At 40.6% G+C, this 24,135-nt stretch overlaps 1 protein-coding gene across 1 annotated transcript in view; it reads left to right on the plus strand.

The window, feature by feature from the left end:
• Window positions 1–208: 208 nt before the first annotated feature.
• TTYH2 (tweety family member 2) overlaps window positions 209–24,135 on the plus strand; it is an 82,207-nt gene continuing 58,280 nt past the window's right edge. Inside the window, exons 1-3 of the mRNA XM_003768550.3 lie at window positions 209–460; window positions 19,938–20,110; window positions 23,166–23,277. Coding sequence (XP_003768598.1) covers window positions 332–460; window positions 19,938–20,110; window positions 23,166–23,277 — 414 coding nt within the window. The 5' untranslated portion in view covers window positions 209–331. The remainder of the gene's footprint in view (window positions 461–19,937; window positions 20,111–23,165; window positions 23,278–24,135) is intronic.

Below are 24,135 nucleotides of genomic sequence, written 5' to 3' on the forward strand. Positions count from 1 at the left end.
ATCGGAACCCAGAGATTCCAGTTGTGTCCAGTAATGGGAGCGGACCTGGGGATCCAGCTTTAAATCTCTGATCCCGGTCCTTCCCAGCGGCCGGAGATCCCTTTTTATTCCTTCCATCCCTCCCTTCCCAGGCGCCTCCTCCCGGAGCCGCGCCGGAGAGCCGAGGGGCGAGGCGGGGCCGGGGGCGCGCTCGGGGGCGGGGGAGAAGGGAGGGCTCCGAGGGCCGGCCGGGGATGGTGTCGGGAGCGCGCCCCGAGCAGTGGGCTCGCCTGCCGCGGCTGCTCTGCTGCCTGGCGGGACACACGCACGGACCGGCCGAGGGGCAGCAGCAATGCCGGCCGCCCGCGTGGACTACATCGCGCCCTGGTGGGCCGTCTGGCTGCATAGCTTCCCGCACTTGAACCTGCGCTTGCAGCCTGTGGATAGCACCTTCAACCCCCAGGACGCCAGTTACCAGGAGGTCAGTGAGCCGCCCCACACCCCATGTGCAATCCCGGGCGAGGTCTCCAGCCTAAGATTCCCCTCCCGTCCGGCTGCGCCTGACCCCGTCCCTTCCCCGTTCTGCAGCCAGCCCTTTGCCTTTTTCCCCTCAGCCCCCCTCTACTTCCCTTTCCTGGATACCGATTCTCCCCCATTTGCTCCTCTACTTCCTCTCGGCTTCCCTCCTCACTCTCCCCCTTTCTCCTCTCCTCTCCCTCCCCACCTCTCCTTCTGGGACTCCTTCTGAGATGGGAAACTGGAAATTCGCGACTGGAGCATGGGGCGAAGGCGTTGAGAGGCAATCATTTTAGAAACTGAGGTAGCCTCTCTATCCCAGGGTTTCCTTGCAATCAGTTTAGGAAGTTAGGGGGCCCCTAAAAGGTGGGTAGAGAGGTCCTGGAGGATATGAAGGACTCGCCTCTTCCAGTGTGGTTTTAAACAGCTACTCCTGGGTAGGAATCAATAAGAGGGGGAGGTCTTTTAGAGTTTATTTTCTTTCAGATTTTTGGCCTGCTTTGGTGGAAGTAGTTTGATTTTAAGAGATTAGACTAACTCTGTACTCCCGTTTATCCCCTTTTCTTTCCCAACTTCCTTCTTGAGGTTCCACCATCTCCTAACCTTTCTCACTTATTGTGGTCTTGCCTCCCCCTAATTTTCCTATACTTTCCCTTATAAACCTAGTCTAGTCTAACATTCCCACCCTCCTTCTTGTCCTACGCCTTCCTCCCTCCTCCAATTATCTTTCCTACTCCCAGCTTTCTGAACAAGGAACTTGCTTTCCTTGACCCTTTTCCCAAATCTCCATTTGAATTGATGCTTGCCTATTTTGGGGTTACTTGAATTGAAGACTCTTTTAAGGAAGGACATTATAGTGATAAGACAAACAATTGTCATAGTGATAAACAAGCATGTATTAAGTTCCTATTGTATGCTATTCTATGTGCTTGGGACTGGGTGAGAGTCTAAAGACAAATAATTAAAGACATTGCAGTAATAAGATTATCAAACTACAAGTATTTATTAAGCTCCTACTATGTGAGTACAAAGAGGATAGTGATACAGTTCTTCCTTGCATTTGAGGTACTATTGGAGAAGCAACAGCTTGGGTGGCTACAATGAAATAAAACAAATACAATGTAGTTTTGAAAGAGCACTGGCAATGGGAGAGTTAGAAAAAGATTGTTTTTCCCCCATGGGGAAGATGGAGCTTGAACTGAGTCTTGAAGGAAGGGATTCTAAGTAATGAACATGAGGAAGAGAGTTCATTCCAAGTTTGGGGGTTATAAAGTATAGAACTGGAAGATGGAAGAGCATCTCCTGTTGGGAACATCAAGGAAGCCAATTTGACTGAACCATAGAGTATAGAAGGGAAATAATGAATCTGGAAAGATAGATAAGGGGCCAAGTTTCAAAGGAATTTAAAAGACAGAGGTAGGAATTTGCATTTTATACTAGAGTCAATGGAGAGCCACTGAAGTTTATTGAGGATGAGGAGAAGAAAGAGTAACCTTGTGCTTAAAAGAAAATCTACCTTGGCTATTATGTGAAAGTGGGAAAGAAATTAGAGGCAGAGAGACCAATTAAGAGGCTGTTGCTTTTGAGACTGGGTGTGAAGAAATGATACTAAACCTGGTGGACATATGGAGTTTCAGATATGATACTTGTCAAAAGAGAGCTATAGGTAATCAATTACTAAATCTGGCAGTGATGTTAAGCCTTTATGGCCATTCTACTGGAAATAGGACTGAGTAAAAGCTTTAGACTTCTTTCCCTTTCATTAATATAATTAGTCTCTTCCTCTTCTTCTTTCCCTCCTCTTTTATTTGAATCAGAAAGCATTAAAACTGTATGGGAGGGAGGCTAATAAAACTTAAGGTTCTATCCCCAACACCTATACCCCAGTAGATAGCTGGTGTTACCCATCCCTTTTTCTACCTGTTTTCCTGTTAACTTCTTTTTTAATGTAATATTTTATTTTTCTCCTAATTACATGTTGAAACAATTTTTTGACATTTTAACAAAAAATTTGAGTTTGAAATTTTATCCCTTCCTCCCCTCCCTGAGACTCTAAGCAATCCAATATAGTTTATACATGTGGAATCATGTAAAACATTTCCATGTTAGTCATTTTTTACAAGAAGACATGAATCACACAACCCCCAACATTCCTTTCCTCTCCCCATACTTCCCCACCATCATCAACACCCATTTTTCTCTAAAAGAGATAATGGAGTTTTAAAATACTAATCCACAGCTTCATTTTGTCAAAGAATCTTGCAAAGAAAGTCAGTAATAACACTGTCTCTGCTCTCAGGAAGCTCATATTCTAATAGATACATAAGAAGGCAATCCCAGATGAGAGGCACTGGCATTTGGGATGGGAAGTAAGGAAAGGCCATATAAAAAAAGTAGAATTTGAGCAGCTTTGAAAGAAAGCCAGAAAACTAGGAGGCAGAGGTGAGGGAGACATTTCAGGAATGAGAGACAGCCTATTTAAAAAAGAGAAGGAGAGAACAAGTGTTATATGTGAGAAACATGTGGAGGGGAGTAAAGTGGGAAAAGATTGGAAAAGAGCCAGATTATTTAGGGTTTTTAAAGCCTAACAGGATTTTATATTTCATCCTAGAAGTATTAGGGAGCCATTTCACTTTTTTCAATGGAGAGAGATGTCAGACCTAAAGTTTTTAAGATCAGTTTTGTCTTGTTTTTTTGTTTTTCATAAGTACATTTATGCATTTCTAATATTTTGAGCATATCCTCTAACCTGTGGGGGTGATACAGATATTTTAAAAGTCTTTAATCTGTAAGATTACTCTAGTAGCTAATGGACAATAAGCCAGAGTAAGGAGAGACTTGAGGCAGAAAAACCAACCAAAAGATTATTACAGTAATTGAGGTAGAGATGATAAGGCCCTCCACTGAGGAGGTGGTTGTGTGACTGGAGAGAAGGGGACAGAGAACCCAGATGTGTCGGACAACAAGGCTTGGTAGCAGATTGGACATAGTACCAGGGTTGTGAGCCTGTTTTACTGGATTGGGGGTAGAGGGGGCAGTTCCCACAAGAGTAATAGGGAAGCTGGGGAGAGAAGAGGACTTCGGAGGGAAAATGATTCTTTTGGGATATGTTGAGTTTGAGATGTCCAGTACACAGCTGGTGATGCAAGTTTGGGAGTCCCAGAGGGAGAGCAAAGGTAGATAAATAGCTCTGAGAAACATTTGCATGGAGATGATGATTGGACCCTTAGGAAGTGAGGAGATTCCCCAAGTGAAATACTCGAGAGGGTGGAGCCTCTCCAGGATAACCTTGGGAGAAATCCAGTTAGTGAATATAACCTAGGATCCAGCAAAGGAAACTGAGAAGGATTTTTTTATTTTTACCAGCTTTCACTAATTCAATATTTCTCCTGCTTCTTGGGACCAAGCTGAGCCTGTGTTCCCTTAGCTGGACCAATGTTATAGGGATGGGAGTGAAGCACCAGGATGGGGCTTTTGATTTAGCCCTAATCTGTTTAATCACTGCTCTTTGACCCCTCTAATATGCCAGGGACTTTAAGAATTGCTTCCTCTCTGTGGGACAGTATGAGCTGCTGACACTGAGAGGTTACCGGAAAGAGCACTAAATCTGCTTTAAAGACTTAACTAAGGGTCAGATAGCTCCACCTCCTCCCCTGACCCCCTCATACAGGGCTTTTCCCTTTCTCTTCCATAGCTGAGGGAACTGTGTGAACTCATGAAGGATGTATGCACGCCTTCCATGCCCCTCCCCCTTGGTTTAGTTTAGCCCTGTGAGAAGAGAGTTTGGTATCCTCTGGACCCCTGGGGGCAGGTGACCACTTGACCTTTCCTCTTTGAGAGAGAAGAAAATAGCAAAGAAACTTTCTAATAACTGAAGCAGGTAGCAAAAACTAGTTTAGTTCCACCCAACAAACTCTCAACCTACTGTTTCCAGAACAGTTCCCCAAAATATCTCTTCCTTCTCTTCCCCTCCCCCAGCTCAGTTTGTATTCAGTCTGTATTCTTCTATAAGAGTATAATCCGGGTGCCTTATCTCAACACAGAGGTTCCCTCAATTCTTGGAGGCTATGTCAACAGAATATGAGCTCCATCAGGTATCCAGGGGGAAAGGAACTCATTACCAAGAGATTGATTATTATTCCACAGTTTCATGAAAACCAGTATATGCAAATTGTAACCCCTTTCTGTCAGGGTAGGGATTTCACACTGATGAAATCAGAGATCCTTGAATTATTTGCCCAGGAACCTCCTGTCTGAGGATAGCTCCAGGGAATCTTCTGCTCTCTGTTTATGGAAGAAAAAAGGCAGTTCCAGTGATCAAATGTGATTTCCCAGGCGAAGAGAAACCCTCCTTGGCAGGCTTTTCTGGGTATACCCAAGGGAGGGTCCAACAGCTGGACTTGGTCAAATAGCACTTAGCTATTTGTTTTGAGTTTAGGAGAATGAGTGATAGAAGAGGGGCAGCTGGAAATGGGCCTCTACTTGCCTCTACCCAATTCACTAGCACCAAAAGACAGCCTTTGTCTGACCAGCACCTGTTACTGGCCAGACTGAACCCACCCTTTCCCCTTTAGACAGTTGTTCACCTTTAATTGAAGATCCAGGACTCTGATAACTTAAGACTTTTCACAAAGTAAGGCAGAGTCTCTCATAGTCAGGCCCCCTTACCTTTCCCTCTCTGTTTTCCCATGTTCCTTCATTGAGTTGAATTTCCTTATATACTTTTGTACTTGGTGATTGTATAATTCTAGTTTGAATCCACTGCTGGTTTAGTCTCATCGTTCTTAAGCCTTTGGCTGGCCTTCCTCCCATGTTTTGTAACACAGACATACACAGAAGTTGTGAAAGTTTTAACCATACCAGGAGAACAATTTCTGGCTACCAGTGCCAGTGTGAAGCTTGGAATAACCTGTCCTCTTTAGCCTAAAACCTTCTGAGGATCATGTGGCCAGTGATAGTAAATTAGGAGAAAAAACAGCTAGATGGTATAGTGGAGAAAGTACCTGATCTGGAGTCAGGAAAGACCTCAGACACTTTCTACATGTGATATTAGGTAAGTCACTTAACCCTGTCTGCCTCTGTTTCCCTCTCTATAAAGTGAGCTGCAGAAGGAAATGGCAAGCCACCATAGTATCTGCCATTAAAACCCCAAATGCGGGTCACAAAGGGGCAAACAGGACTGAAATAACAGAACAAGAGAGAAGTGGGTCAGTTTTGAGGTGTCTGTATCTTAGCTTGTAAATAATTGATTGTTGGCAAATCCTCCTATCGGTCATCATAGAATGATTTGGTCCAATTTGTCAAGACGGGACATGGGATCGTAGGTCCAGAAGTGGGAGACCTTGGAGGCCATCTAGTGGAATCTCTTTTTTGGAAACTGAAACTCCTGCAGGGAATGCAGGTCGTGAGTAGCAGAGGCAACATTTGAACTGAGTGTATTTTATGGCTTCAGAATTTGTCCTCTTTCCACTCTAAAGATCTGATTTCCTCTTTCCTTGGGGGTCTTCAAGTGGGGAATGAATAATAGAAGCAGAGAGGCAGCTATATACTGTAATATAGGGCATAGGGCAAAAAATAGAGGAAGACCCAAGTTCAAATCCTGTTTCAGACACTAGATGTGTGAGACCTTGGACAAGTCACTTAAGTTCATTCAGCCTCAGTATCTTCATCTGTAAAACGGAGGTAATAATAACACTTCCTAGGTTTGTTGTGAGGCTCAAATGAAGTAATATTTGCAAATCACTTTGTAAACCTTGAAGCTGTCTATGCAGAGAATATACAGATTGAATATAGACTGAGCTGGGGTGGGGGTGGATAAGAGGAGAAAAGGAAGAGATATTTGGGGAACTGGTTCTTGGAACAGTAGCTTGAGAGTTTGATGAGTGGACCCAAATTGCATCTTAATGAAGTTTTAAGCTATTGAAATATTAGTGAGGGGGAGGAGAAAGAGGTGAAGTCAAGTCTGTACCTAGAGAAACAACCTTGGGAGTTATATGAAGCTCCTGAATCCTAAAACTTCACTAAGACTTTTGGGATATTTGGTATAAATGCTAGCTGTTATTACTATAATAAAACAGTTGGATGGTGTAGTGAGTAGAAACTGCTTAGAATCAGGAAGACCTGAGTTCATTTTCAGCTTAGACATTTATTAGTTCTCTTATCCTGAGTTATTTGACTTTATTTGCCTCAATTTCCTCATCTGTCAAATTTTTGAACTGGAGAAAGAAATGGCAAATCACTCTAGCATCTTTGCTAAGAAAACCCCAAATAGAGTGGCAAAGAGTAGACCTGACTAAACAACAAATTGTCATTATTGTCATTAAGCAGTTGTTTGACATAAGAGACTGAGCACCATAAGAGCTCTGTAGACCAGGAGCTCTAAGGAGCTTTAGAATCTATAATTGAGAAGGGGCAGATACTGGTACAATGAATAGAGTCCTAGTGTCACGAGGACCTGAGTTCAAATCCAGCTTGAGACACTAGTCTTCAGACACTGGATCCTGGACAAGCCACTTAACCTCCATTGCCTCCACAAAATAAAAAGAAGCTAATTGAAAAGATAGGGGAAAAAAAAAAACTTGATTTCATAATATATGTATTCTTTAACTTGGGTGGGAAAGGGAGAGACAGCTCTCTGTGTAGAAAGAAATGTTTGTTCCTCTTGGCCGCCAAGACAAAACTAGGAGCAAGGTCAGGGGAGTTAAATCTGCTTTAAAGAGGCAGATTTCAGCTGGACAAACATCCCATCATAGTAGTAGGAGATAGTAGTCCCCATCACTTAAAAGCTTCAGGATCAGGTGATTCAAGCAATTGTTAGGAATGTCTGAGAAGAACATCCTGACTCATTTAGGCATGAGTTGGATTAGATGACTTCTGAGGCCTAAATTCCAGAATCCTGATTCCTTTTACCCACACAGATTTAATACCTGTTCACATTCTAGTACTTGGGTTCTTAGTCTGGTTTCCAAGGAACTTTATTTTATTTTATTATTTTTCTAGTGTCAGTTCTTTTTTTAAAATGATATTTTATTTTTTCAAATACATGTAAAGATAGTTTTCAACATTCATTTTTGTAAGACTTTGTGTTCTAAAATTTTTTTCCCTTTCTCCCTTACCTTCCCCCTCCCCAAGATAGCAAGCAATCTAATGTAGGTTAAATTTGTGCAATCCTTTTAAACATAGTTCCATATTTGCCATGTTGTACAAGAAAAATCAGACCAAAAGGGGGATAAAATGAGAAAACGAATAGAAAGGTGAAAATACTATGCTGTGATCCACATTCAGCCTCCATAGTTTTCTCTCTGGAAGCAATTGGCATTTTCCATTGGAATTGCTTTGAATCATCAAATTGCTGAGAAGAGTCAAGTCTATCATAGTTCATTGTTACATAATCTTATAGTCACTTTGTTCAATTCTTTCCTGGTTCTGTTCACTTCACTCAGCATCAATTCATGTATGTCTTTCCAGACTTTTCTGAAATCAGCCTGTTCATCATTTCTTATACAAAAACAATATTCCATTAACCTTCATTTACCATAATTTATTCAGCCATTCCCTAACTCACAGGCATCCACTTAATTTCTAGTTCCCAAGAAAGTGTAAAAAATATATTTTGGTAACTCTTATTTCAATATAACTGAAATTTTACTTTGTAATCTCATGTGTTTTACTTTATACACTTAAAAACATTGTTCTGAAAAGGGGTTCATGTTATTCAGTCATTTTTCAGTTATGTCCAACTCTGCATGACCCCATTTGGAGTTTTCTTGGCAGAAATGCTGGAGTGGTTTGCTATTTCCTTCTCCAGTTCATTTTATAGACAAGGAAACTGAGGCAAAGAGTTAAGTGGCTTACTCAGGATCATACAGTAAGTATCTCAGATCACATTTGAACTTCCTGATTCCAGACTATCTACTATGTCACCATAGGGACATAGTCTTCTACAATTCTGTCAAAGAAGAACATGACACAAAGCAGATTGAGAACTCTTGCTCTGGTAGATTATCTTTGAGTTACAATAGCCCCCAGATTTATTACCCGATAGCTTCTGGTGATGAGCCTCTATAATTTTAGACCAAAAAAAAAATCCAGAGATTAACTTAGGAACACTTACAAATTAAATTCTGTATATGCAGATAACTACACAATGCAAGCTGTTTCCCCTTGATAATTTATAAACACAAAATAAAGATGCCAAAATGGAAGAGGAAAAAAACTCCCACTTTTAGAACTGGAAGGGACCTTAAGGGTCATCAAATCCAACCCTGTTCCCAATTTTATAAATGAGGAAACTGAATCATGGAGTGATTTATTTGGGGTTTTTTTGTTTGTTTGTTTTTCCAAGCAACATATCCAAGGTCACACAGTAAGTGTCTAAGGCAGGATTCGTGCTCAGGTATTTTTTATTCCTAGTTCAATGTCCTAATTACTTTTCATTTATGGAAGTCCCACATATTTGAAGCCATTGTGATGGAATACAAAGAAATTTGACCATTCAAAGTGTGAAAAGATATGTATTAACTCACATTATATAAAATTTTAAGGTTTACAAAGCTCTTTCCTTATCACTACCTTGTGGGATAGTAGGTCAGATATTATCATATGTAAATAAGAAAACTGAAGTATAGAGAGATGTAACTTAAATGTAGTCACAGAGCTTTGATTCAAGTCCAGATGTCCTGAATTCAAATTTAGCATTTTAGGACAACTATATATTTCTCGCAGCTTACACATTAATTTAATGCAAACTAGAATATTTTGTTGCTGCCCATTCCTTCTAATTGTATCTGATTTTTTATGACCCCTTTTGGGATTTTATTGGCAAAGACCCTAGCAAAAAAGCCATTGGAGTGGTTTGCCATTTCCTTCTCCTGCTCATTTTACAGATGAGGAAACTGAGGCAAATGGGGTGAAGTGGCTTGCCCAGGGTCACATAGCTAGTCAGTTTCAAGACCAGATTTGAAGTCTTTCTGATTTCAAGCCCATTGCTCTATCCACCATGACACCTAGGTGCCTAAAATAGAGTATGGATGTATATAAAAGGGCTTCAGAGGAGGAAGAATGGTGAAAACTTCAGAAATAGAGTATTCTCCTTCAGAATCTGAAGGCTAGCCTCCTGACTTTTATTTCACAGACCATCTATTTCTTTAGGACATAGCAGAGAGAGTTTTATCCCCCATGTTTACTGATATAATTCAGAGGCAGAAATCTGAATCAAGTGCCCCCATTCTCAAAAATCTAAGAAGGGGTGAGAGGGAACTAAAATTGAGACTCAGGCTCAAGGTTTGAACTTAGAAAGATCACGTAATTCAGCCCTCTGGTTTTAGAGGCCACAGTCAAAACAATGATGAGTGTCTGAGAGCCAGCATTGAAACCAGTCCCTCTGCTTGCAGATCACCACTTTGCCTTGTACCATGCTACCCAGTTGCCTTGAGGGAGACCTTGGGCTCCATGCCCAGCATAGCTGAGCTCAGAAAGTGCCTGGAGTCATGGATGAGGAAATGGCATTCATCCCCAGCATGAAGTCAGAATCACTAGATTGTCACACTGAGCTCTCCCTGGACCCGAGAAAGCAAGTCACCCTCCAAGGGGACAGAGGGCAGGGGCAGTTCCCTTCTCCTGAATGATCCCTGCCCTTCTTACAGGCTCATTTCCACTCAACAGCTTCATTCTGTATTAGGATCTCTCCTTCTGTAGGCCTTCCCAAGAAGGACTTTGGTCATCCATCCCTCAGTCTACAGGTGAAGTTCCTAGAGCAGGGACTGTCTTAGGTCCAGCTATCATATGTCTTGTGAAGAAAAGGAGTCCCTCCTAGTTAGTTCTATGATCTGAATGGTACCTGAGGCACAGCTGGTCCTCAGGCAGTATTTCTCTGATGCTCACCTGCTCTGAAGTACCCCTGTTGGAGGGAAATATTGGAAAACTTGACTTTTTTTGTTAAAAAATGAAAAAAGTAAAACCAAACCTTCCTATAATTGATGAGTAAGGGAACTAAGGCTGTATTTGTAGATATGGGTTTTAGGAATTTGGTTCATGGTGTTGGATATATGGGTGAAGGCAATGTGATATAGTCGATAGAGCATCAGATTTGGAACTAAGACAATTGGCATAATGCAGGGAGTCTTAAACTTTTTCTACTCAGGACTTCTTTTCACCCAGAAAGTTTTTACATGGGAACAGCTAAATGGCTCAATAGATAAACCCTGGCTCTGAACTCAGGAAGACCTAAGTTCAAGTCTAGCCTCAGACACAACACTTACTAGCTGTGTGACCCTAAACAAGTCACTTAATCCCAATTATCTCGTGGGGGAAAATGTTAAATTGATCCCTGGTATATAAAATAGGTATACAAACTAAACATTTACTGATAATAAATCATAATTTCACCACCCTTGCATTCAGTTACAGGATTCTTTGTGAGGTTGCAAACCATAGTTGGAGTATAATGGATAGAGTATTAGACTTGGAACCAGGAAGTTGAGTTCAAATCTTGCCACAGATATTGCCTAGCTATATGACTCTTGGAAAGTCACTTGAGTTTTCTCAGCCTCAGTCTCATATGTAAAATGGAGTTTAATAACAATAGAACAGAGTCACTAGATGGTGCAATGAATAGAACATTTACCTGGAGTCCTGAATCCAAATCCAGCCTCAGATACCTAATAGCTGTGTGACCTTCATCAAATCACTTAACCCTAATGCCTCCAAAAGCAACAACAAAATAGCAAAAACTCTTACTTTTTTGAGAATCAAGTGAGATAAAATATGTAAAGTGCTTTAAAAATTTCAAAGAGCTACATAAATACTGGTTATTAGTGAGGGTTCATGGGAGAAGATGAGTATTACAGACCTGTAGTTTGAGTGGGTATGTATCAAAAAGGTAGTAAGGGGGTGTTCAGGGAATCAAGAGCCTTAGATTCTTAACCAATCACCACCTTTACTTAATAGCTAGTTATCTGATCTTTAGCAATCACTTTATGTCTTTAAGTGTCAAGTTTTTTTGAGTAGTCTGAGTTAGCTGATTTATTTTACCTCCTCTTTACCCCTAGGGCACTGTCATCCTATCCTGAGGAGGGGAAATAGTTAAATAGCTTTTTGCTAGCCAGGGTGTAGCAGTAGCAGAAAAGAGGTCTTGGCTTCTGCTTAGAGTTTGTGATCCCCTTCTGCACCCCTTAAAATATTCACACATACACACACACACAATCATCCTTTCCCCTCTTCTTTTCCCCCTCCCCCCCCCCCCATATCCACTCAGAGGACCTGCTGTATTAATTACAAGCACAAAAATAGTAGACTACTCCTGAGGGACAGATGACACAGGGACTTATCAGAAAATGGTTTCTCAGGTAAATGCTCCATTCCCATCCAGAATCCTCCCCGCCTTTGCCAGTATCTTTCCCCTTCCCATCTTGCTATATGTTCTCCCCAAGGAGGAAGGACTTTGAGGTGAAAAAATCCTACCAAAGGGCTGCAGGAGGTGTGGATTGCATTTTCACTAACCTGTCTATAGGCAGCTTCTATGTTAGACCAATGGACTTGGGAGTGTGTGACATTAGAGCGTCCTGTTGACTGTTTATGTTAGAGGAACAAGAAAGGAGAAATGGAAATAGTCCCGAAATCCCTCCCATCTCCATGAAATATAATTTAGTCCTCTGCCTCCCCAGAAGAACAAGAGGACTTGTCCTCCCAGTGCTGAGGTGGCAGATTGCTCTTACCACTTTAAGAGTCCCTTTTCTTTCCCTCCCCAGCCCTGCTGGCTCTCCCCATGACCGCTTCTGTGGTTTTCCAAAGACTAGTGTTCAAAACCCCTTTTCCTCTAGCCAGCCCAGCCGAATCGGTTCCCCTTACCAGACTGACTTTCCCCTTGGTATGCTAAGGAAGTTGGGTCAAAAGGCTAAAAAGAGTATCTTTCAACTCTGAAAAATCCAAGGTTCTAGAGCCCTGTGAGGGGAGATTTGTCTAGAAGGGTTTGCCGCTTTGTGAAGAATCAGACAAGGGGGACAGAGGAGCCCTGACTCCATTACAAAGGGGAACTTAGTGAAAAAGGCTTTGTTCTGCTGGCCCAAGGAGGGATACCTGGTAGCAGGGATTCAGAAGTGAAACATAGAGTCTGCGCTCCTAAGAGAGACAGAACATTGAATGTGGAGGAAACATTTGACTTTTTTTTTCCTTCCCTGAAGCAAATGGAACTGGGGTTGCTATGGAACGCAGCCAATTGTAGCCTATAATGTCTGACCTCAAGCCAGAAGAGCTCTACTGACAGACAGTGATAGCTCTGACAGGCCAGCTGACTGTCCCTGGAATGTTCTGCTCCCTCAGCTCCTGCTTTCAGCTTCCCTGGCTTCCTTCAAGGCTCCACTCATCCCTCCTTCAACAGGGGCCTTTCCCAGCCTCCCCAGCTACTGAGGTCATGCCTTTACTTCATAGACCCCCTTCTAGCTATGAGAGAGACAGAGGCATACAAACAGTGGGGGCTAGGGGGAAGGGAGAAGAGATATGACAGAGATGGGGAGAGAGATACAGAGACATGATAGAGAGAGGGGGAGATGAGAGAGAGACATGACAAAGAGAGGGGCAGATGAGAGAGACAGACATAACAGGGGAAAGATGAAAGAGACAGACGTGACAGAGAGAGATAGAGACATAACGGAGTGAGAGACAGACTACATGACAGATGAGAGATACACAGAGGGAAGAGACAGAAAGATATGACAGATGAGAGATACAAATGAGGAGAGAGCCAGAGAGAGGGAGAGAGAAGTGAGAAACAGACAGAAATGATGGGAGGGGGGCAGATAGAGAGAGGGAGACTGATAGGAGGAGAGGGCAAAAGATGGGAGGAGAGGATATGTAGCTATACCTATATCTTGTATGCACCTATTCATTTATAGGGCGGGTAGATAGGGCAATGAATGGACAGAGAGAGCACTAGCTTGGAGTTAGGAAGACTAATTTTTGTGAGTTTATATCCAGGGTCAGACACATACTAGTTCTGTGACCCTGAGCAAGGTACTTAACTGTTAACTTCAGTTTCCTCATTGTTAAGTGAGCTGGAGAAGGAAATGGCAAGCCACTCCAGTATTTTTGCCAAGAAAATGCCCTCAAAATGGGATCATGAAGAGTTGGACAGAACCGAAATGACTGAGCAACAAAAATCATTTACATGTCTTCTCCATTAAAACACGTCTTCCTTGGGGACAAGAAGTATGGGGATTCTTTTTTGTCTTTCTTTGTATCCCCAGCACTTAGTACACTACCTAGCATGAAATGTTTAATAAATGTTGTTGACTGACCTAGAGCCTAAGACTTATCAGTCACTGGAATTTTAATGGTATGTATTTGTTTCATCTCCTCTACATTTTGATGGCAGCAAGGATATGAGTCTTCTGCATTCGTTTCTCTTTCCCCTCCCTCCAATACCTAATTTTCTACTTTGGGAAATATCATATCCATGTTGCAATTGGAGCTGCGGGACTACCTTTCTATGTACCAGTCACATTTTACTTTTGCCTCCTGGACACTTATTAATGGCACTTCAACCTTCCCCTCTCCCTTGCACCATTTCCCTAACTCCTTGTCCTCTTCTGTTTCTCTAGCACTTTTCCTCCAGGAGATTCTCAAGGGATATCCCAGCATTCTCTCTTTTTCATCCTACCAGAGAGTGATTTCCCATATTACACCTTAGTCATACCAGGCCAAGCCAGGGTATGCACTATTCTGCTAGATGTTGCATAAGAGTTACAGCAACCTTTGTGTTGGCAATGAGGAGGCAAAACCATTTCAAAATGTAATTTCCCCCCCAACATCCAAATTCATGGATCCCCTGATTTAGAAGAAATGATTGAATAGAGAGATTCTATGATTTCCTTTGTTGTTGAGGATGCCTTGGGGAGAGAGAGGAAGGAGGAGTTTCTGATGGGATCATACCGACCTTTTAAGCTTTTCAGAGAAGTTATTTAGAGCGGAGAGAAGCTGACTGATATTTCTGTTATTTGTATTACTGTTTTGTTTTTATCCATCAGTATGTCCATTCTTCCTTCCCTCATTAAACTGAGAGGTCACTGAAAATAAGGAGAGTATCTACTAGTCAGATATTCTCTGGCTAGATACTCTCTATCTGTTCCCAATAGTCAAAATATTCCCTGGATAGAAATGCAATCTATGCTATTGGCTTTTTGATTAGCATTAGAAAGGAGCACCTTTCTCCCCATATACAATCTTCCCTGAAGCTGAACGAGCCCATGCACAGAATGGAAGGCTGCGGTGTTGTTGGACCAAGGAGTGTTGCTGGGCATATGGTAAGCCCCCAGGTCCATGTGGCCAGTTGGAGACTAGCCCAATTCCAGCTGGCAGGTACTTAGACTTGATGCCAGATGCTGTCCATCTGGTATTGTTAGAGTTTGGAGGTAGCTGGGGGCAGTAGCAAGAAGGAGGACTTACTCAGGGGCCCTCATCATAGTAACAACACTCTAGATTAAGTATTTGAGTTTTGAGCAGGCCAGAGGAAATGACCTGTTGCTGAGGTAACCAGATTATACCTCCTGCCCAAAAGGACAAGAATTCATTTAATTGTTGATATATTTTGCTGTTCATTGTTAGTGACTTGGTGACATGGCTTATAGGTTGCTGTGTTCCATGTACTGTAAGAAATGGAGATAGGGATGATGAAGAGCAAAGTGAGCAGAACTAAGAGAACATTGTATATAATAACAACAACATTATTTTAAAAACAACTTTGAGAAACTAAATCATTTTTATTATAATAAATACACAAATTAAAAATAAAGGACATGTGAAGACAGATACTAGGTCTAGAGAAGGAACTGATAGCTGTATAGAATAATTATTTATATGTATAAATACATATACATGCATGTATATGTAGATATCTGTACACAGACACACACCTACTATATGAATCTAACATAACCATTTCTAGGGTGGGGAATTAGAGGGAAGAAAAAGAAATTCACATGATAATTTTGTTGTATATTTGGAGAGAATCACAAGTTGTACATAGTAAATGTACAGTTTCATGTGCAATCATCTTTTTTATTATACTGTTGTGGAAATGCTTGTTTTGTTCCATGAGTTAAAAATACAATAAATTTTTTTAAGCCAAAAGTATAATAATAGAAATAAAAGGACAGTGTATGATTTGACTTTAAGTAAATCAGTAGGGACGGGAGGTGGGGAGATGGTGACCCAAAGTGGTGAAACACACTTGAGTTCTCTCAAATTCCCCTCCAAACAATTTTAAAATAATGCTTCAAAATGAATTCTGAAACGGCAGAATCCACCCAATACAACTTAGACAATCTATTTCACTGAGGTAAAAGTGGAATAGAGACAAAGCCTCAGCAAGTCAGCAGCAAGTCTTGGTAGATGACTGAATTGGTTTCTAAAGCTCTCAGCCCATAGAAAATTTGTAGGTCAGACAACTGACTAAAAGGGAATTACAGGGGATTTCTTGCTGCTACTGGGAGCAGGGCTCTATTACATTACTTATATGTGGTTTTCAGTTGCAGTTTCAGGGCAAGGAAGAGTCTAGGAGGACCCTGGTTACATTCCAGGGTAAAAAAAAGAGTGGTTGTGGTCACAGACTAGAGCACAGGCCAGATGAGCAATGGCCACACCTCTCCTTAGATCTAAAAACTTAGACTCTACAGCAAAAGAGCTGAATCTTGGAACAGTGTCCCTCTACCTCAATTGAACCCAACTTTAACATAAAGTTAAAAGCCAAGAAATAAGCTGGAAAACAAGCCAACAATAGCAACAAAGAACTTGTCCAATTGGGTTACTATCATGTCAGAGAATGTCAAAACAAATGCTGAAAAAAACTGTCAAAACAACTATATCCAAATCCTCAAAGAAAATGTGAATTAATCTCAGGCTGAAAAAGAGTTCTTGGAAGAGCTCAAAAAGGATTTTAAATATCAAATGGGCATAGTAGAAAAAAAATTGGGGAAAGAAATGAAATGCAAGAAAATCATAAAAGAAGAGTCAACAGCATGGTAAAGGAGGAGATAAATACACAAACACAATCACAAGTACAAATACTAAAGACTATAACACCTAAAAAAACAATTGGCCAAATGGTAAAAGATGTGCAAAACTTCCCAGAAGAGTACTCCTTAAAAAACAGAATTGGCCAAATGGAGAAAAGAGGTACAAAAGCTTATTGAAGAAAATAATTCCATAAAAATTACAATTGGGCAAGAAGAAGTTAATGACTCTATGGACTGATACAAAGTGAAGTGAGCAGAACCAGGAGTACAATGCATACAGTAACCCACAATATAGTACAATGATTCATTGTGAATGACTTTGCTATTCTCATCCACACAGTAGTCTGAGATAATTCCAAAGGACTAGTGATGAAAAATGCTCTCCATTCCCAGAGAAAGAACTGATGGAGCTGAATACAGATTGTAACATACATACTTTTTTGAACTGTTTTTCTGTGGTTGATTTTTTTTTTGTCTATGTTTTCTTTCACAATTATGACTAATATGGAAATATATTTTGCATGTATAATATATTAAATTGTTTGCTTTGTCAGTGAGGAATTTTGGGGAGGAGAAGAGAATTTGGACCTCAAAAAATTTTTTTAATGAATGTTAACAATTGTTTTTGCATGTAATTGGACAAAAATAAAATATTGAAGTTTTAAAAAAGTAAAAAAATTAAAGCAAATAAATTCCTTTCTCTGGGCCTCTGTTTCCTTTTCTATAAAATGGAGTTAGACTAAATGGTTTCTGCATTCCCAATGCCTACCATAGTGTCAGATACATAGCATTCACTCACTAAATGCTTATTGAATTACATGCTGTGATATTTGAATAATATCAGACTGAACCATGAGTCTCATGGGATCTCAAGGACTGCCTTCTGCTCTGTGAGTCAGCCCACAGCCCAAGAGTTTTAGGTATTAGGACTTTTTATAAGAATGTGTGCTTGATCACTGACTGTGAGAGAAAAGTAATCCTGTCCTCCTCTTACCCAGTGATCACCCAGTCAAGGACCAGCTCATCTTCCAGGAGACCTGTGATTATTCAAGCACACAGTGATTTTTCCATTTTCTAAACTCTTATCACATACTGTCTGTATCACACATACAGTGACTTAGTAGAGTAGCTTAAATGTTTCCTGTCTGTATCTGGCTGCCTCAGCTATATATCATAAATTTCTAAGAAATGGAGATCATCATATCTGGTTTGGGTTATGGTTTTGTTTTTTTATATCTACCTCAAAGCCTTGCACAAAGCTTTGCATACAATAGGTACTCAATAAGTGCTTGTTGAATACTTATTAATAGTTTGGTTTCCTTCCTTCTTCCTTCATCTCTTTCAAGGGCAAAAAGGCCCCCTTATTTCCTGGATCACAGTACAAAGTACAATACCAAGCACATAATAACTCTTAATAAATATTTGTTCCCCAAGATTTCAGAGAGACCTGGAGAGACTTAGATGAATTGATGCTAAGTGAAATGAGCAGAACCAGGTCATTGTACATGGCAACAACAAGATTATAGGATGATCAATTTTGATGGATGTGACTCTCTTCAATGAGATGATTCAAACCAGTTCCAATTGTTCAATGTTGAAGAGAGCCATCTACAGCAGAGAGAGGACTGTGGGAAATGAGTGTGGGCCACAACATTGCATTCTCACTCTCTCTGTTATTATTTGTTTGCATTTTGTTTTCTTTCTCAGTTTTTTTCTCCTTCTTGATCTGATTTTTCTTGTGCAATAAGATAGCTGTATAACTGTATACATATATTGTAAAATATTTAACATGTATTGGTCTACCTGCCATCTAGGGGGTGGGGGAAAGGAGGGGAAATTTTGGAACATAAGGTTTTGCAAGAGTCAATGTTGAAAAATTACCCATGCATATGTTTTGAAAATAAAAAGCTTTAATAAAAAAATAAATATTTGTTTTCTTCCTGCTTGTGTTGTGGCAATTTATCTCATGCCCTGGTGGAAAGAACTCTAGGTTGGAAGTCAGAAGAAAAGTTTGAGTTCTGACTTTGACATTGGCCATGTATGTGTCTTCTAAGTGCCTAGTTATGTGCAGTTCCACTACCCCATTAGAATGTCAGCTCCTTGAATGTGTCAACAAACTGTCTTTCATAAAAAGACCCACACTTTCCTTATCATCTACAGAGTCTTCCCTTAAGCTATCTTTCATTTTGTTCATTCTTTTAAAATGTAATATGCAAGTGTTTTTTTTTTTTTTAATCTGTAGGAATTTTATTTTGGTTTTTATTAAAGCTTTTAGTTTTCAAAATATATACATGACATCAAAATAACATTTTGGTCATGTATACTTATTGTGTATCTAAGTTATATTTTAATATATTTAACATCTACTGGTCATCCTGCCATCTAGGGGAGGGGGTGGGGGGGTAAGAGGTGAAAAATTGGAACAAGAGGTTTGGCAATTGTTAATGCTGTAAAGTTACCCATGTATATATCCTGTAAATAAAAGGCTATTAAAAAAACAAACAAACAAACAAACAAAAAAACAAAATATATACATGGATAATTTTCAACATTCACCCTTACAAAATCTTGTGCTCTAAATTTTTTCTTTCCCTTTCCCCCCACCCCTTCCCTAGATGGAAGTAATCCAGTACATGTTAAACAAGTACAATTCTTATACATATTTCCACAAATGTGCTGCACAAGAAAAATCAGATCAAAAAGGAAAAAAATGAGAAAGAAAACAAAATGCAAGCAAAAAACACCAAAAAATATGAAAATACTATGTTGTGATCCGCAAAATTATGTAATGATGTTAAACAAAACTAATGACCTATTAAAGAATTTGATTCTTAAGGTACAAAAGATGTAACAGAAGAAAGAACTGTCTTTGCCTTTCTTTGTAACCTTAGCCCCTAGTATAATAAGTGACACATAGTAGGCACTTAATAAATGCTTGTTGACTGTCACCACACCTTGGGGATTCTTCGCTTTGATGATGATGATGATGATGATGATGATGATGATGATGAGTCACTCTAGAAGTCCAGTGAAACTATACCCCTTCTCAGCCAGTCCTTAAACATTTATTAGGCACCTACCATGTGCATTCCTGTGCCAGGGCTACGAAGGAAGGCACAAGACAGTCCTCTCAAGGACTTCGTAGTCTAATGGAAGAGACAATATGCAAACAACCATGTACAAAGCATATTCAGGATAATGACCATTGCCTAAGACAAAATGTGTGGAATTACAAAGGAAATCAGCTGAATTGAGATAATTCTCAATCATCTGGTGAAGTCTGGTTCACGACTCTCCCCTCCACACAGAGGATTGCTTTCTTATGTAGAAATGGATGTAGCAATGACTGCCTCACCCACCTACCTGAGGGATAGCCCTCCACAAGCCTCGCTGCCCCTCGCTAAAACCTGAGCCCTTGTTGTGACTCTCTTTCAGTCCCTGCTGTTACTGGGGCTCGTGGCTGGCATCTGCCTGGGCCTGAACTTGATCTTCATCACAGCCTACCTGATTTGCTTGTGCTGCTGCAACCAGGATGAGGAGGTGCAGACCAAGCAGCCCAGATCCTCCTGCATCACCTGGACCTCCGTGGTGGCTGGTCTCATCTGCTGGTGAGTGTCCCGGCCCAGAAGAGGGGGGAAAGGCCTCTGCGGGCCAGGGCTCCTCTGTCACCTTTGGGTTTTGGTTGGCAGCCATCTGAGTCAGGCAGGCGTGGCCAGGAGGTGCCCGATTCCACCTTAGGGGCTCTTCCCACCCAGACTCCTGCCAGGATCCCCTCATGATGAGGCTGGTTGCTGTTCACCTTCAGTTGGGTCTGACTCTTTGGGACCCCATTTGGGGTTTTTTAACTTTAGTGATCAGGCATCCAACACTTATTTAATGCATACTTTGTGCCAGGTACAAGTGGGTACAATAAGAAAGCCAGTCCCTGCCCTCAGGGAGCTTACATTCTGAAGAAGAAAGGCAACCCACCAAAGAGAGCTAGAAAGGGGGTGGGGAGAGAAGGAAGCCCCAAGCTTGGTGCTGATGTCCAGAAAGCAAAGGTTAGCCAGCTTGGGCCTCTTCCAGAATCAGGAGTTCATCAATGGGAGAAGGGAAAATGGGACTAGAATAGCAGAAGACTATTTCAGATTGAGAATGCTACAAGAGGAGCAGGTCATTGTTCCTGGAAAGTTTCAGGGTGAGAATGCAAGTGAGGAGTAGTGTTAAAACTGAGAAATTCAATAAAGGACAAAGTCTGGAAAGTCAGCTGAGAGTAGAATGAAGATTGGACTTCATTAATCAGGAAGGATGGGTCATTCCACAGTTGGCTTGGGTTTTGTCAACCCTAAGCAAAAACCACCAGCAAGGGCTCTCTAAAATAATCAGTCTGGCACTACGCTGAACAGATTATTCACTGGGCAGCTATCTCCGGGTTAGTTGCTTTTCTGACCTCTACTCCTACGTGTTCCCTTTTCTTTCTTCTGAATGCTGTTCTTGGACAGTGGGATCAAAACAAAGCCAGATTTTATCCCAGAATCAATTTCATCTTCAGAGTGGATCAATACCTTTTAATGCATTAGTCAGTTCTTTCAAGATGCTTTGGATGAAAGGGTAGAAATTTGAGATTTTAATGCTGAATACTCTGCTTCCCCATCCCTTTCATCACTGGATAGTAGGAAGACCCTTTGTTTCTGGGCCTTCTATGAGTTTTTCTGATTGCAGATCAGTTGGTGTCTACAGAGGTTCTTCCCAAAAGGTTAATGAAGTACCACACATTTAGTAATAATAGGGAGTAGGGTCACCATTTAGAATTTTTAATGCCTTTTAAGAATATCTGGTGCCCTTAAACATTGATATCAGGAAATATTGTTCTCTTTAACACTAGTAATGACTAGTGTTAATATTGTGCATTAAGGTTTCAAAGTGCTTTGTAAATAATTTCTCATTTGATCCTCACAACACCTTTGGGAGATAAGTACTGTTGTTATTCTCATTTTACAAATGAGGAAACTGAGGCACAATAAGGATCACATAAGTAAGTATCTGAGGTGAAATTTGAACTTGGTTCCTTCTGATTCCGAATACTGTGCCATCTAGTTTCCCTTTGGTAACAAACATCAAGAAAGTAACTTGGTACAGTGAAAAGAATGTTGGACTAAGTCAGGTGACGCATTTCAATCCTAACTCCACAAGTTGAAGGGACCTTTGAGATAATTCTGGTCTAATCTTAGCATTTTATATATGAGGAAACGAAGCCAGAGAAGGAAAGAGATTTTACATATTCATAAATATTTAGGGGGATGTGGAGTTTGTCATCAGCTATTTCAAGGATATCACCTAAAAGACATCAGGTATGTTTCAGCTCACTGGGTAAGGAAGACCATTCTAATAGAACTTGGCCAACAATGGTGATGGCTAATGAAAGGGCAAATTCTTCATTACCCACAGTATTCAAGTAAAGGCTGGCTATCTCTTATAACAAGGAATGTTATAGGGAGGGTTACTGCTTTGGGAATCAATCTTTTAAGTTCCTTTTCAACTTTGAAATATAACACAATTTGGATCAGTGGGAAATATGGGATGGGAGGAATGGAAATCTTAAATGGTGAAACAGTGACATTAATTGAGGGAAATCCCAATTAGGGAGGCATAAAAAAAAATTAGTGTGGTTGCATAGGGAACTCCCTTACAAACTCTTATTTCTTTTTTAAAAAAAAACCTATGCCAAAGAAGGAAACGAAAATGTCTACTGTAGGAAGTTTGCTGTTGTTATTTGTCCTTTCTTCTCAAAAAGGACCATGACATCAGGGATGTCATGAGGTACAAGTAAATTGGATGGAAGTGAGAAAGGGCTGTGCAAAATCCCAGCCTTACTTTCCCCTCCAGAGTTATCTAGGTCCAGTGGCCAGATATAGATCAGGATGAGTGGAGACGGCCTTGGATGCAGTGGGAGATATTGGACTCTTAGAGCTAAGGATTCTTAACAGGTCTCCCTTTGACTGAGGCAACAGGCCATTCAGTGATTAAGATTAGCTAAGAAATGTGGCCAAGAATGGCTTCTTTTATCTAGTCCAAGAAAAAAAGTGAGTATGTGTGTGAGCCTGGGAAGGGAAGATCCTCAGGGTTTCTAGCCTAAACAGAGACGTGCTTTTTACATTGACTCAGCCAATCAGGGATAACAAAGTGGGGCTTAACCTGGGACCTATTGTTAGTTAGTCAGTGAGAACTAGAGTTATTTGGGTTCTAGTTCTTAAAGCCAAAGATATCTTTCGAGGTTTCAGTGATCAATGTTTACATTCCAGAGGTAAGGGTATGATAACCCTAACCCTGTGTGAACAGAGGGAAGGGAAGAGAAAGAAGAAAGAAAAGAAAAGACTACAGGGAGCTGTGTTGCCCAACTGGCTAGTTCCAGTTGAGTCCCCAGTGGAGCAGCTGGTACTCCTTCCCAAAGAGGTTGTTATTTGTCTTTTGTTCTTTAAGAGGACCATGACATCAGGGAAGTGATACATGATATGCAAGTAAATTGGATTTAATAAGCAAGGGTAGGTTGTACAAAGTCACCAGCCTTGCTTTCTCCTCTGGAGTTACCTGGGTCCAGTGGTAAGACATAGCCTAGAAACAGGTTCTCTCCTTTCCATTCTCCTTCCCCTTACCTCTAATTTTTATTTTGGTCCTTATTCATAGTGCTGCAGTGGGAGTTGGTTTCTATGGAAACAGCGAGACCAATGATGGGGTCTACCAATTGATCTATTCCTTGGATAATGCCAACCACACCTTCTCAGGGATTGATGAACTGGTAAGGATATTGGGATGGGCACTACCACTGCTGTGCTGCTGTGAGGATAAAGGTAAAACAGATCTTGGAGATAATTTGCCAGGGTCTTCATTCCAACACAGAGGCGTATACTACTTGTCTCTTCCAATTTTTGTTTGTTTCCCCTTCCATAGGCCTATTCTTAGGTCCAACAAAGAAAAGAGGAACGGGAATGATAAAGGAACGATCTTATTAGGTAGAATCTATGGGGCAGAAAAGACTCTAGATAGTGCCTAAAGAAGAAGTTAATTGCACTTATTTTCAGAAGTGCCTGAAGACATCCCTTTATGATTCTCTCAAGGGGTCTTTGTCTGAGAGCAATTCACATCACTTTCCAAATTCTTTTTTTCTTTTCCTTCAAATGTTAGACCTTGAAACTATAATGAGAACCAAGAAATTCTAGTTCTTTTACCAAAAAAGTGCCTTCTTACTCAGTGTAGAATACTAGTAGAATCTTTAAAGAATACACATGTGAATAGGATGTTTATCTAGCATTTATGGTTTAGGGATCCATGAAATTTATATATGTATAAACATACAAATTTAATGATTTCAAGATTACCAGAAACCTTTACAATCCTATGTATTTCATTTTATTCTTTTAAAACGTGATTCTACAAAGAAGTTCATAGACTTCATCAGGCTGTCAAATGGATCTTTGACATAAAAAAAGTTAAGAATTTCTGATTTAGGGTTTCTGGGCATATTCTTATTAGGGTCAAGGTCCTCAGAGTGATTGAATTGAGCAGTAAGCTTTTTTTTTTTAATAGATTGATCTTTTGTTTTTATATTGCTTTCTTTCCTCTGTATATCCTTTTCTTTTTTCTAGAAAGCAGCCTC

Source organism: Sarcophilus harrisii, chromosome 4 (genome assembly GCF_902635505.1).
Source record: "Sarcophilus harrisii chromosome 4, mSarHar1.11, whole genome shotgun sequence".
NCBI lineage: Eukaryota > Metazoa > Chordata > Mammalia > Dasyuromorphia > Dasyuridae > Sarcophilus > Sarcophilus harrisii.